The sequence below is a fragment of the Branchiostoma lanceolatum genome, chromosome 5 (genome assembly GCF_035083965.1).
Source record: "Branchiostoma lanceolatum isolate klBraLanc5 chromosome 5, klBraLanc5.hap2, whole genome shotgun sequence".
In the NCBI taxonomy this organism is placed as follows: domain Eukaryota; kingdom Metazoa; phylum Chordata; class Leptocardii; order Amphioxiformes; family Branchiostomatidae; genus Branchiostoma; species Branchiostoma lanceolatum.
The window spans coordinates 22,546,798-22,563,017 of NC_089726.1; the positions used below are offsets into that span (position 1 = coordinate 22,546,798).

At 39.8% G+C, this 16,220-nt stretch overlaps 1 protein-coding gene across 4 annotated transcripts in view; it reads right to left on the minus strand.

Annotated features, from left to right (window-relative positions):
* The window catches only part of LOC136435739 (isoleucine--tRNA ligase, cytoplasmic-like), a 161,076-nt gene that overhangs the window by 89,333 nt on the left and 55,523 nt on the right, over positions 1 to 16,220 (minus strand). For all 4 annotated transcript variants that reach the window (XM_066429429.1, XM_066429428.1, XM_066429427.1 and 1 more), the window contains exons 6-9: positions 9,898 to 10,026; positions 5,952 to 6,039; positions 4,883 to 4,943; positions 3,252 to 3,347 (exon numbers count right to left, since the gene is read on the minus strand). In XM_066429429.1, the coding sequence (XP_066285526.1) occupies positions 3,252 to 3,347; positions 4,883 to 4,943; positions 5,952 to 6,039; positions 9,898 to 10,026 (374 nt within the window). The remainder of the gene's footprint in view (positions 1 to 3,251; positions 3,348 to 4,882; positions 4,944 to 5,951; positions 6,040 to 9,897; positions 10,027 to 16,220) is intronic.

The window sequence follows — 16,220 nt, forward strand, 5'->3', positions numbered from 1 at the left end:
GAAATAAAAAGAAAAAAAGAACATTGATTTTCATCAATAACTAGAGTATTCGTAAATGTTCATACACAAAAGCATCGTGTTTTAGAAAGGTCAGCGGTACGCTAAATCCGGGCCATGCCAAATCCAAGATGGCGTCGGGACTGAGGAACAACATTTCTCGCCCGATGTTTTGCCCGCCGCGAAGTCATTTTTCGGCGGAATTTAGTAAGACACAGACACATTTTTGTTGAAAATACAAGATATAGATAGTAATTTCTGTGAAATCTGACTTTTTGACGCCATGCACTACGTATTCGTTTTGAAAATTGAGTTTAAACTGAACTGAGTTTGCGGTAAACTATAAGATTACGATAGCTTAAGGCACAACAACATCACAAACATTTGTCTTTACAGTGTTTATAGGGGGAACGTTTTATTAAAACACTTCATGGAGGAATCGATGCTATAACCATACTATTCCATATATTTTTGTCCTTATTTTGTCCTTCAAAGTCTTGAAGACATTTCCGTGAAATCCGACAGCAAAATGATCCGATGTCACCACAAGCTTGAAAATTAGGCGGCCGCCATGGGCAGTGATTGTGCTCTGTGCGGTCCCAATTCGTGGCGGTCGCGTTGGATGGGTGGTCGCCTTGGGCAGGCAGCTTAATGCTTGTGCCTATGGGGAAAATTTTCGGGACCGGGAAAAAGCGGTCGCCATGGCCAGGTGGTCGCGTTGAAAAGGTGGTCGCCTAGGCAGGTTTGACTGTACATAATATAACTGCTTGCCGCGCTCCTGAAGCGTCGCCAAAAAAGTAGAATGCCTAGGCATATGCCTAATTTAGCTACACCGTCACTAAGGGGCTTAGACTAAGCAGAAGATATATCCCAAAACAGCGTATAATAATTTGAAGGCAGAATGCACTTTGCAAAGCGTAAACAAGAGATCACTGTAAACAAAATCTTTTGCCGACATAGCTTTGTTTCTTTAGTTACTGTATATTCAAAACATTTAACTTCTCTAGTAACGGCGTCATAATAGAGCTCAAAATAATTAACAAACATTACAAGACTTCGTACCTGTGCAGCATGATAAAACGACAGCTCCACCAGTGCTGCATGCTCTCAATTGTAAATCTGATTTGCGGTCAGCTGCAGTTGCACAGTTGTCTTTGTCGCGTCCTTCCTTCAAGTGACACGCCACTGAGTAATATATGCGCACATGCGCACTGCTTCATCATCACTGCTTACACATGAGTAACCAAGGCAACCCAACTTGTGCAAAGCATTTTTGGTCTGGGCGATCCTACTATTTTTGAGGGGTGTCGGGTATATTTTTGCCAGGGCCTCAGGGCCAATTCAATTTATTTATTGGCATCAGAAGGTCACAACTTGACCTCAACGTTGAACCAACGACACAGAGTGGAACCAAGCTGTAAGCCAGGGGCCACCCGATTCCAAACAAGAACTCGTAACAACGCAGAGCGTACAAACATCAGGCCTGGGATCAATCTCATATGTGTAACATTGCAAACAGCGTTTTGCCACACGGCCGTTCTCTAAACAAATTGAGACACACATATACGTTTTTCTCACTGAAAAAAAAAACTTTTCAGGGATCAATTCGATTTTACTTTGTACGTACATGTATATACAGTTACAATTCCTGTTCTGTCAGCGTCATTTCCAAACAAAATGCTAACATGGATTCAACGTCCGGAATTGAATGAAGACCAAGACCAAAGCATGGCTATATAAACAGCCGAAAACCAAGAATTTGTATGGAAGCAATAAGCTGTCGCAAAGTTTGATTTGAACCGGGATTTTCAAAGGTATACTTCCAGTCTAATGATTATAAGCATTAGTGCAGATTCAAGTCACCAAGGTGACCAACCATTTGGGTCACACATCGTAATCACACTCTGCCATCCAACCGGCATTTCTTGTTTATGAATCTATTAGGCCCCGTTCATGATTGAAAATGTAAAACAATTGGAACTGAATCAGCAAAGTAAACCGTTTTACTTGTGAACATGAATGCTCCGTAACGGTTCCATCCATTTCACTTTTGAACCTCCTCGCGAGGTAGTCTGGAATGGTTCAGAGTAAAACGGTTTCGCAAAATTGTAATCATGGACGCAAAAGTGTTACGGAACCGGTTCACACTGATCATGTTTATTACGTCGTACATCGGGGTACAAGGGAAAGAGTGAAAGTTTTTATCTGCCGATCGGATTTTCGGCCGCATTTTTTAATCGTAACATCTTGCTATGGACCCCAAGTCGGGTTCTAACAAATATCTATTTGGGGGGATCAGGAGGTCCAGAGGAAACTTGATGTCATTCATCGGAACGAGGAGGTGTTCGATGAAATAACCATGGGCCTGAAGGACAAAGTCAACTCTTGGTTAGCCCACCGAAAGGGGAAAAGTTTTAGCTGTCAATGGGGTATTTCGGCCGCGTTTTGTAAAATCTTGTTAAGACCGCCAACTTGAGGTGGAGTGGGATCACAACAGACTTTGCATAATATGCAATTTCGATGAAAACCGTTTTCAGCGTGGGTGCAAGTTTGCATTGCGGACGCAAAATGTAAACCGTTTCGATTCGGAAGATATTCGAAATGATTCAAACCATTTTATCATTTGAATCATGAACCTAAGTAACGTTATCGCATGAAAGTACCAAGATTGATGAGTGTTTAATTTATGGTCGAAGCAAATACAGGAACATGCATACACACATCATTCAATTCTCGAGCGGAAATGCAAATGGATCGGGAATTTAGTAGCTTTAAAGTTACACACGTTGTTGCCAAGTGATCGTTACTAAGGATACTAGTATATGTACCGTGGCGTCGTTAACTATTACGGCTAGCTAACAAAACTTTCAGTATTCGTCAAGCTTTAAAACTGAGTAAGAGTTAACAAGCAAACACAGTGGACTTATAACCATGTTACCGTACGCGTCTTTTTCATAAATTTAGAGACTGGAAAATTCGGCGGAAATTTGGCAACTTCTTGTTACAGTAGCCTCCACCAGGCCCTCCTACGAGCGTATGCATCGTAGAATTCGTCAGAAAAAGAAATAACTAGCCAGTAGAGTTAGTGCATGGTAAAGAACAAATTTCGCCTGTGTAACGGAGCCTGCAAACATGTATTGAGCAACTGCACTTCGTGCTTATCCTAAAATCGTGTTCCCCATGTACTGTATACCTGGCTTCAATCGGGCCTAACTTTGCATGATGAATTGATAGTTCATAACAGACATCCTCACCTCCCCAAAGTATGGTGCCTGATGGACCACTCCGGTACCAGTCTCCGTGGTAACATAACCGTCAACAAAGATGCGAAATGCTCCTGACTTCTTGCGCTTTGGGACAAGTAGAGATCAAGTAGAATCATTAATAAAGAATTCCCCATACAGTCTGAATCACAGCATTGTGACAGAAGTTGTTACAATATTTTGAAAATCATGTCACATGAGAATGTGATGAAACAAGGCTGCACTGACTTGATTTGATGGATGACATCTTCATGCACATCAATCTGTGTTGGTATACAACTACAGACATAACGTTACATTTGTGACAATGCTGTAAATCCAAAAAATTATCGCAAAATGGGCGAACATGTCTTTAATAAAAAAAGATAAATGCAAAACTGTTGAATCCCCCAAAAATGTTGTTTTCATTGTTATATTTACAACCTTTTTCTTCCATCATGCATTCACATCAGTTTCGGGATGTCCTACAGATGTCACAAAAAAGTCAGACTGGCCCATTTTGTGAGGGTAAGATGCACATACAGCTAAATGCCAAATCATACATAAATGAAATTATCATATAGCCAGATGATGTTGACCAATCAGAAGCCTCCATTCCATATCGGTTATGACGCCACAATGCCATAAAAGTGCCCCAAGTGGTGATAAATGAATCTCAAGCGGTGCCTTTATGTCACAACGAATCACGCGTCCACCCATTCCATTATGTAGGGGGGCGGGGGTAATTTTTTCTGAATTTTTTTAAAACCTTGATAGAACGTTTCTTTGTTCAAAAAATCTTTACCGTCTCAAAATTCACAAAATCTTCCTAAAATACAATGAAAAAATGGAACAAATTTCAATTTAAGTGAAATTTAAACGAAAGGACTATAAATAACTTTTTTCACAAACCCCGCTGTATACGTGGAACCATCCATACTTTTTTCAGACGATGTTCTTTTCTTCGTCCGAAGTCTTTGAAACCAATCACAATTTGGACGGAGTGCCGCAATTTTTCATCAAAGAACTCTCAGAAACCGATTTAGAGTCCATTTTCGGGTCATGGGATTTAGCTGGGGAAAGACACCCAGGGACATATTACAGCGGCTGACATGGCTCAGAGGGGCAGGAAGCTGACGAGCTTGACCAGGAAGCAACGGGCAATGCCATACATAGTCGTACACACTTGGCTGCTTGAGATGAAAAACAACTTGACGAGTTAGAAGAAGGGAGGGTAGAAAAAACAACAGAAAGTTCAACTAGGTGGGGCGTAAAACTTTTCAAAGGTGAATAAAATGGTATTCGAATTTTCGACAACGTCGCAACCGGCACGCTCGAAATGCATTCTTAACATTCTATAGAACCCTGTGTGATGCTGAACACCCGTATCAAACGTTTTTGTGGCCCATGCAGGTATGACATAAAATGAAATACTGCACAGTACTACTAACTACAATATGGACAATGGCTATATGATAATAACGTTAATGATCCGCTTTCCTTTAGTCTATATGGTGTGATAAGGCATGGTCGTTCCTATAACCACCAAATAAAGTACACTTTATTCATGGTTATAGGAACTATCATGACTTATCACACCATAGACTGAAGGAAAGCGGGTCATTAACCCTTAATTAACATACTTCACTGAAATAAGGGAATAATGGCTTGTAACCCTTCCCAAACAGGGTGGATCCTTTGAACCTGTAATACATGTAGGGATCAAAAAATACATCAGACATGTGTTTGTGAAGGTTAGACATCCACTGGCAGGTAAACAACATATAAAGAGAATTCAATATATAAAGAGAACTCAAACTCTGGTGTTGTCTTACCATAGGAACTATCCAAACTTAATTTACATTTTAGTGATAATTGCATACGATTCTTATGAGTTATTGACCTTGACATTTTCAACTGGTTTTTCCAGTTTGAATTACCAAGACAACTTACCAACGTTTTGTCAATTCATTCTAGTGGCGCTGAAGAAGAGTGATCAATGTCACTCAAAACGTCCGGAAATGAATCTCCGAATTTTATCCAGTTGTAGAGTTTGAATTCTCTTTATATACATCAGACATGATTTGTATCTAAGATGTCATGATATTAACAAGACTCAGAGCACTGAGGAAAACATTGTTATCATCATTACTCAATATTAAAACAAGGATTTAGATGTCACCTTGGACCTACATTAATTATTTTTTGTAAGTGAAATACCATAAAAATAAACAGATAACAAGACAGCAAGAACAATTATTGTAGGATTCATCGGGAAGGGAGACCCCACCAATACCAGTTTAACTTTTTGGTTCTCGAATCTGATTCTTACTATATTTCTGATACAAACAAAAAAAACATTTAATTTGTAGAATAATCAAAGGTACCATTCAGGATACAAGTCAACGAAACGCTAAAATAATACCAACAGTTGAAGACTGACTAGTACCTAGTTGTTATGGTTTACATCAATTCTTCAATGGATTTAAAATTTCAATATTAGAATTTATGGTTTTACCACACTGTATTTTCCTTTTCATCTCACCCATCCACATGCTTCATTGTTTCCTGCAAACGTCCATGAACTAATGAAGTAAATTAGCCTGAAAGTTTAAAGTTGAATGAAAATAACTATTTTTGGAAAGGCCCTAAAGCTGCACACATTCTATCTGCAGAACTACATGTACATGTAGGTGATTTCAGCTGTAGCACCTGTCCAGGATGGTGTACTCCTCAGGTTTCTTGAACAATGCCTCCAGCCGGGCCTCCATCATGATGTACACCTGATTTGTGGTGTTATCTGTAGAAACATGTGCAACCAAAGTTTTACCTTATTACATGACATGTACGTGTGTATACTAGTATATACATTCCTCTAGGTACATCTCTGTCACTGGTGTATTATTGTAGTCTGTTTATGATCACAGGATAACAAGGGTTTTCTGACATCTTCTCCTGTGATGATGGCTGTTTCTTCGCTTCCAAAGATCAATGGGAAGTCAGTCCTCCTCTGCAGGCTCTCATGTGGCTGTGCAGCCCAATCCTTGATCTGCGCGCCCTGCTGCTGGTGGGGCATGTAAAGCCCTGTGTGGGTGGTGACTGAGCAGGTGCAGCTTTTCTGCGCCTTCTCTTCTCTTCAGCAGTCTCTCTTTGAGCTGTTTCAAATCTTTCAGCTCCTCTTTTGGACACTGCTCTCCAGGCGTCTCTGTCATTTGCAATCTTCTCCTGTATGGTCAATGTAACTGCCTTACATAGCAATATATGATAATAAACAAAAGTAAAGAAGGTCGAGTTTGCGCTGTTTGAGTTCAGGAGTTTTAAGCAGAACTGAAGCAAGAGGCTAACATGAAAACAGAGGTCTGAGAGGAACATTAGAACCTGGCTGTAGTCACCCCATGTACCGACTTTCCTCCCCAGATTCTAATTTCATGTTGATGTTCTAGTTCAAGATTATCTTTCTTAATCTAAGAACTTGGTGTGGCTTTCATCATTATCATCATCATCGGTCAGCCCCTGGGGGGGACGGGGCAAGTATATGCCCCACCAGTCTGTCCGTCATGGCCACACCCAGGTCCTCCACATCGAGTCCAGTATCTCTGGAGAGAACCATCGGGAACGTGGGTTTATGTACTACCGTATTTACTCGATTAAAGTACGCACTTTTGAAACTTTTCAAAATCCAATAAGTGTCTCAGGATATCGCCAAAGCGGGGGTGCGTACTTTGTTTGAGGTCACCGTCCCGACAAATTGGAGCAGAACCTGAAACCAGCCGGAACACAGACGATGGGACCGCCGAATTGCACCGATTCGTCCATAGAACATTTAGATAAGAATGTTGACGCATGAAAATAAAGTTGAACTTCAATAAACGACAGTGTTTCGTATGTGCATCATTTATATTAACACGAAAAATAGATACGTACGGTACTAGTACACAAGAAATCTGACGTACTGAGCACCCGGCGCCAGGATCAAGTCATGCCGCCGGCATGGATCGTCACTCAGCCGTTCCCAGCCCAGTGACCAAGGAACCCGAAAAGAACACCAGCACCGTAAGTACACCACATAAGACATGCATTCATTTATTTTGTGATTTTCGAAGAAGAAATACCAATCCCGGTGATGATGTTGTTATTTTGAGGTAACGTTACGTTTCCCTTCCGGAAACTTCGGCGGCAAAATTTTCGATAAAAAGCACCCTATGGCAGCTTCAAAGCGGACTATTTGACAGAGGACTCCTTTCTTTTAACGTTGGCCCGTTAAATTCTGCGTATGCACCGATATAAACGTCATAATACGCATAATTTCGCCAGGTATATCAAAGCTCGGACATAGAAACGCGGCCTGTCTTGCCACCGCCATTGATTTCGCGCCACTAGTTTAGCAGCAGCTAGCAGCACCCAATAAGAGAGGTGTAATGCGATTGCGTCACGCAATATCTGCATAGTATTACGCAATCCAAGCCCCGGCAGGCGTGTCGGGGCAGCGAAGGGCCCGGCAGGAAAGCATTGCGGTTTTCCAGTTTTTGGTTGGATGTAACGCCATATTTGACGGGGAATTACCGGGTCTCGAACTTATATAAGAGTTTTTAGGTCTTACACGAAAATCATAAGAAAGTAGGCCGCCCAAATATATAAGTAGGAGACGATTTTCGCCATTATCCCGCTTCATCTCTGACGATTGTCTGCGGCATGCTATGAGTTGCCGTGAAAACTATATTTTGTCGCATTCTATTGTACCAAGAAATAACTATACATTGTCAGTATCGGGAAAGTGTTCTCTGATCACATCATTCTTACCCAGTGTTGTGAATATGATCGCAATTTTCCTCCGATGATTTACAAATCTGTACCTCACGGCCGGCGCTATTATATATGGACCGAGCAGGGTAACGTGATGAAGGTCAACGTGTTTTATAAAGGATGAAACATGAAAAGTTCCTGCTAGAAAACGAGCTACGACACAATCACTTATGAAACGACTTAAATGTATTTTCAAACAATCATTTGTGGTAGGAACTGCCTTCAGGACATGTACTTGTCGGGACATTTCAACTGTGACATCGGCCCGGAGAAGGGGTGCATACTTTATTCGGGTTTTCTCATTTTACGTTTCAAGGCCGCAAATTTGCCTGGAACATTGCCCGAATCGGGGGTGCGTACTTTAATCGAGAAAATACGGTAGTATCATATTGACCATATAAACAAACTCATTTCACAACAAGGCAATTAACTTAAACATACATACTGAGTCTCACAAACACACACTCAAAGATAAACTTACACTCAAAAGACACATATACAGATAGAGATATAAGCAGATGCACAAACACACAGTTAAGGTCTCATTCATAGGCTTACATGGTAAAATACATGTTTTACATGAGCCCAATCGTAATGAAGCTATAAGAAATGTGCCAATGTTATCCATTCTATGTTGAGAACGTTTACCCTAGATCATGTAAAAAAATTGCCAACGTTTTCACTACATACAATCTCTTTTTATAGCAAATACAAACTGCACTTAGCTACACCCCCAAAAAGGCACTTTCCAGCTGTAAGCGCACGACCGCATCGTCCATAATGCCGGGCTGTGCATGTCTGCCCTCACACACGGCTGTCGAACTTTACCTGCTAATTTCTTCAGTTACAAAAAATGACTTACGAATTTACATAATCTATGCTTGGTCATGAACACCTTTAACTAACTTACACATGTTGGAATATTGACAGTCCTATCATTCACCACTAATGGCGCTTATGCATTAATTATGCAAATAAGCAATTAATTAGCATAATTGGTATCTGTTGATGTTCCACTTGCAATAAACTTTTCATGTATTTGAGGCTTGAGGGAAAATGCTGCAAATATAGATTTTCTTGATCAATTATGCAAATTAAGTCCCAATAAGCATAATTTGCATTTCATGATGTACATCTGTCTAACCTACCTGCATACTAAATATCATAGAAATCCATCAGTCCTTTGCTCAGTTACATGCATTCTCCTAAGAAGATTTTCACAATAGCACCCCTGCAGTTCAAGAGCAAGCTGCTAGGGGGCCCAAAATCTACATCACTTTTTCAGTACATCACAAGCTATCTACCACCTAAAAATCAAGACCATAGCACGTCCAGGTCAAAAGAAACAAAAACTGAAGTTCTGCTGCAGTACCAAGGTCATATAGCAGGGGGCCCAAAATCGACCTTGAATTTTGGCTTCCCAACACCTGCCCACATGCCAAATATCATTGCAATCCATCAAGATGTTCTTGAGTTATGCTGACTACAGTAGTCCGGAAACACAAACAGGCAGACACACAGACAGACAGACACACCCAAAACTATATCTCCATTTTTCATGGAGATAACAAGCTTTCGTCAGTTTGACCGTTGAGATCAGCTAGGCTAGCTAAAAGGAAATTTCCCACCGATACAAACGCACGTTCATGCAGCCGTTTATTTTTGGGTACAGACTCTTTTAGGGTACCCACTCGGAAAATTATGCATGAATGAGACCTTAAACTTAGTTTTCACTTCCTGTATAAAGTTAACAATGCACACAGCTGACTATAACAGTGTACATATACTTGTATTAGTTTTGCCATTAATGCCTTTAGAAATCTCAAACAATCCCTCGTTCTGTGCAGAATCTTACCTTTGACCTTAACATAGTCGAGCTGTGGGTTGACACACAGCGCCATGTTGCTGGGGAGTGTCCATGGTGTGGTCGTCCACGCTATCATCGACACATCAGGGTCTTCATCCAGAGGGAAGTTCACAATCACTGTAGTTAACAGAATGAAAAGAAGCCAATCAGATGGCAGACTTCACCTCCTTACCAATAATCGGTCAACTGTTGTCTGCTGCAAGATAAGTTCAGAGTTTTTTTTACGATTCGGGGGGCCGATCTGACACGTTTAGCGTTTCAATGGGTCATGATCAAACAATTAAAAATTTCCCTGTGGGAGCATGTTGGGAGGCCAGAAATCATATGTCGGGAGGGCGTCGTCCGCCAAAAATCAAGCTGAAACTCTTCAGAATCTGTATTTTTTCACATATAGATGTCATTACACTTACTCTGTTTACTATCAAAATTTGCTCATCGAAATTCGAGAAATAGCGTTTCAATGGTTCAAGATTTTTAGATTTTCCTGCCGGTGCATGTCGCGCCTCCCGCAGCGAAATATATCGGAGGGTGTCGCCCCCCAAAAATCAAACTGTATTTCCTTTTACAAATAGAGATGTCTATAACGTTACTGTAATTCACTTTAAGTTCACGGTAGCAAAATTTCACGGTGTAAGAAAAAGGGACAATTTCACTAAACTTTAACTTCACGGTGGTAGCAAGCGATTTACAGAAACGATGTGTGGAGGAATCATAAATAGGTTTTTCACTGTGATGATAAGTTCACGGTCCAGAGGTGACAGTGAAAACAGTGAACCTAAAGTTACAGTGAAAGAAACAAGAATTACAGTATATCTCCTTGATTAAAGTTAACTTACTCTTCCAGCAAAATTTGTCCTCAAAATGCAGGAAATAGCAGTTCAAAGGGTCTCGATTTCAAAATGTTCTCAATTATCTTGCCCCCTATACTATTTAATTTCCTGCCGACAACCGCTGGTGCCCGGTTCTTGTTTTATAGCATGCGTCAGCTGTCCCAATTTGACGCCCGACGCGATGTCCATATATATGACGTACTTTGCATAGTAGTTATCTCCATGAAAAAAGACTTTTTCATGGGGATATTGTTATCTCCATGAAAAAAGACTATTTCATGGGGATATTGTTATCTCCATGAAAAAAGACTTATTCATGGTGATATTGTTTTGAGTGTGTTTGCGTGTGTGTTTGCGTGCTTGTATGTTTGTGTCACCGGATGCTTAAAGTCAGCATAACTGTAGTACGGATTGTAATGATATTTGGTATATGGGTAGGTGTTGGGAGGAGAAAGGTCAAGGTCAATTTTAGGCCCCCTGGTATGTGTCACTGGAACTGCAATGGCGTATTTGTAAAAATCTTCTAAGGAGAATAACTGAAGAAAGGAATGACAGATTTTCATGTTATTTGGTACGCAGGTAGGTTGGACAGAGTTGGAGCTAAAAAAGCAAGAAAAAACAGAGAGAATATGGAATATCTTGAAAAAAAGCTTAGTCAGCTCATAACTGTAATAGACAGAAATCCAACCAAAGAAGACATCCTCATGTATAAGCAAGTCAAATCTGAACTTGAGAACCTCTATAAGAAAAAATCTCAGGGTGACTATATTAGATCCAGAGCTAAGTGGAGAGAAGAAGGGGAAAAACCATCAAAATATTTCCTGAATCTGGAAAAAAAACAAGGCATAGAAAAGGAAATAGACTGCTTAGATATTGAGGGAAAAGAAGTACAAGAGACAACAGAAATATTGAGAGAATGTACTAATTACAGTAGAATCCGCTTAACTGCACCACCCATTTGTCAGCGTTTTTGGTGCAATTCTCCGGCTGGTGCAATTATGCGAAATGCCCAGCTGGACCGCACCGCCATGGGCGAGGGCGTGTATTGTTAGTCAGAAACACTTGCACAAAGAAAACAGACGAAATTATTCAGTATTTACTTCATTTATTGACCCTTTGCTGAAAATAAAGAAATGACTACGAACCTGTTTTGATTTTGCATTTTTCCATGCGATCTACCGCATTACAACACACGTAATGTTACAGGGGAGGCATTCTGAAACATCGTTATGCCACTCATGGGATAACAGTTTCTGTGTTACATTACAGTGCAGTTGTCAATTTACGTAAATCATGCACCGCCATGAAACTAGGAATTGAAACTAAAACTTGGTTACTGATTACGGGTGACCCGCCCGGGGCCTCCCATACGATTCCTATCAACGTAACTGTCAATGGAGACCGCCTTCTTTTGTTACTCAAAACAGTTTTAAACATATTGGCGGTATTGGGCCTTTACACCGGCAGGTATCGGCTCATTTGTACCGCGTTTGCCGATTTTAGCGCACCTTTTCAGTTAACTTGTCGAGGATTTTTGAAAAAAAATTGGTGCAGTTATCCGGCATTGGTTACCATGCGCGGTGCAGATATGCGGAGTCACTAACAATGCAGTGAATGGGAACCGGAATTGGATATTGGGATTCGGTGCAATTAAATGGAAGGTGCGTTTATCCGAGGTGCAATTAAGTGGCTTCATCTGTACTACTGCAAACTCTATCAGGAAGTCAATGCAGATGAAGATACAATTGAACAATATCTCAAAAACATAAAGCTGACCAACACATTAGACCAATCAGACAAGGACTTTCTTGATAAGACAATCATCAAAAATGAGTGCAAAGAAGCCCTATTTTCTATGAACTTAAACAAATCCCAGGATTAAATGGTATACCACCAGAGTTCCTCAGGTTCTTCTGGCCGGCTATAGGAGATCTTATCTATGAATGCATTCAAGAAACTTTAAGGGAAGGAAAGATGTCTGTATTACAAAGACGTGCAGTTATAAGACTTATACACACAAAAAATGAGCGAAAGTATTTAGACAACTTGCGGCCAATAAGCCTCCTTAATACAGACTATAAGATCTTTGCCCTTATATTTGCAAACAGACTGAAAAAAGTAATACACAAGCTGATCGAACATGACCAAACTGCTTATATTAAAGGAAGATTTATCGGGCAGAATGTACGCCTGATACAAGACATTATAGACTACACAGAAATTAGAAACTTACCTGGAGCTATAATTTTTCTGGACTCTGCTAAAGCTTTTGATTCTATAAACAGAAAATTCATGTGGAAAGTGCTTGAAAAGTTTAATTTTGGCCCCCATTTCATTCACGCCATGCAATGTATGTACAGTGACATAAGTAGTAATATTATCAATCAAGGTTGGATGTCTGAATCCTTCCCCCTTAACAGAGGTATCCGCCAGGGATGTCCTATATCTGCACTTCTCTTTATCCTAGCTGTAGAAGTTATGGCAGTGAACATTAGAGATGCACAGGACATAGCTGGAATAAAAGTTAAAACCAACTCTGATGATACTGTTGAAATTAAAATCTCACAGGTGGCCGATGACACCACTTTATTTGCGTCTGACGTTATATCTATGGAAAATGCCTTCATACATATCCACAATTTTTGTAGTGTTTCTAGTCTTAAGCTAAATGTTAAAAAATGTGAAGGTCTGTGGATCGGCACTTATGTAGACAGACAAGACACCCCCCTAGATATATCTTGGCCGAAGCGCCCAATAAAATCCTTAGGCATATATTTCAGAATCTATAACTCTTCCCTCCACCATGAGTGTGAACTTCTATTTTCAACTTCTAAATTGGGAGAAAAAGATAGAAAGGCTGAAAAACACATTGCAAGTCTGGAGATGTAGAAATCTAACTCTGTATGGAAAAATCACTATCATTAAGTCATTAGCTCTTTCCCAAATAATACACAATATGGCAATGATTGTTACCCCACCCTGGGTTGTTACATCTATAAAAAGAGAAATTTTCAAGTTTTTATGGAAAGGCAAAAAGGACAAAATCAAAAGAGATGTCCTAAGCCAACCCACTGAAATGGGTGGACTCAACATGTTAAACTTAGATTACCAAAAAAACGCACTCTTATCACGTTGGATATATAGGTTGATAGTGAATGATAAATCTAGATGGAAAACACTCCCCCTGTTGTATATAAATTCGTTTGGTCCCAATAACCTTATTTTGCAGATGAACTTTGAAAAAGAAGGCGATGGACCAAACTTCATCCATATACCCACATTTTATAAAGAAGTCATTTTATCCTATCACAAAGTTGAGAAAAGAGATGACCACAGGCCCCAGTATTTAAAAGAACAGATAATATGGTGTAATAGAAATATAAGATCACAAGGTAAAACTTTATTCTTCCCTCAGTGGATTAAAGAAGGCATAATATATGTGAAAGACCTATTCCCCAGGGGAAAATTCATCTCATCAAATGAGTACTCTACACTTAGCCACCGACCCAAAACTTTAATTGAGCAAATAACCCTGTATCAAGCCTACCCAGCACCTGGAAAACTCTTGTAAAAAATGAACTCTACTCAGATGACCGCCCAACACATCTTGTAATCCCGCCCCCACATCAGTTTATAGCTACAACAAAATCCTGTAAATTACTTTATTCTACACTCGCTCTTAAACATGCAGTATTGCCAAGCTGTCAACAGAAATGGCAGACAATTTTTTATCTCACTGAATTATTTGACTGGAAAAAGATTTGGAATTTGCTCTGCAAAACTGCATGTAAGGACACACAAATAGCTGAACTAAATTACAAACTACTACATCAAATACTGCCGTGTGGTGAAAAATTAAACAAATGGAGAATACATGATGAAAATGGGCTAATAATAGATCCTATATGTAAACTATGTGATAGTGGGAATATTGATAATTATAGACACATGTTTGTGGAATGTAAGAGATTATCAGACCTGTGGGACACAGTTCAGCATTACATACCTTTCAGTACCAGTAATCCTACAATAGATTTTGAAGATTCTGAAGTAATACTAGGAAAAGTCACACAGCCTCTGAACATACTCCACCTTAAAAGACGAATACTAATAATATCTATAGCTAAATGGGTCATATTCAAAACATGGATATCTCTAAGGAAGACCCAAAATCCCGCTTCACATCAAAACAATTTGCCCATTCTTTTTAAATGGGAAATGAAGAACAGAGTTACCACTGCCTGTGAACCTCTAGCTACCTCTTGATTAATATAGGTAGCTTTTATTGATGAGTTTTGATGACTTTTGTAAACAAGGAACTGAGCTTGTTATGATATTTTATGTATAAGGGACGTTTTAGTTTCTTAGCTTGAGTTTTTGACGACCTTTTAGTTACACTGTTTTATGTCATTAATGTGTAATTTACTTTAAAATGTGGAGTAAACTGGACACAAACCTGATTTAGCACACAATGTATAATACACTGCAAATATGTTACTATGATGTAAATTATCTCCTTTGACATAATCAGCATTTTTTATGTGATATGTGGTTTAATCTTGAACCATCCTGCCAGTATATGTACAGTAACACAATGTCATATAGTCTTTGATGCCAACATTGTAACAAGTGTAATATATTTTGCTGTAACATTGATGTATATTATGAATAAAATGTGGAAAAAAAAAGGTTGGACAGAGATGTACACACTGACGCGCAAATTATGCAAATTGGGACTGAATTTGCATAAGTAATGAGGAAAATCTATACCTCCATTCTAGGCATGTTGTGGGAGCTCACACCTGTCACACCTGTTAGTTTCAGACCCAGATTTAGGTGCAAGGAAAGATAGACACAGCTGTTGCAAGGTCTTGGTTTAATCTCATGATAGTGGAACATTTATACACAGAGCTGATAGATATGGGTAGTAAGGTGGTGATGATAATTTAAAGTTTCATTGTTGCAACTGATTCCAAAGCCTGTCACTATTCGGTTGTTATTGCTGTAGCAGCACCTGTTATAAAACACATCATATATAAAAACAAATTTCATGGAGATTTTGGGTCTTCAGACTCTTGTTTTATCAATGGGGTTTGTTTTTCTACCATTTTTACATGATACCTGTAGGGGGAGGGTCATGGAAAAAGTTTTCGAGGTGGGGGGAGGGTCATGAAAATTTTTTTCAGATGGGGGGAGGGTAATGAAAAATCTTTTTGACCGGACTTCCAGTGCACCACCCCTCCCACCGGGTTAATATCGTATGGTCCCTTAGAACCCCCAGAACACCTCCGTCGAAAACAGCGCTAGTAGGACACACATGGCTCTTATAATTTAAAGCAGATTATGTATATCTGAGACGGGGTTTTCACTATAATGGTTGCATCTATGCTCAGGACACAAACAAATTCAAAAAGACACTAGCTCGGGTACTCAATGGGAGGGAGCTTGCACCACATTGGCAGCTACTACAACGTCCGGTAG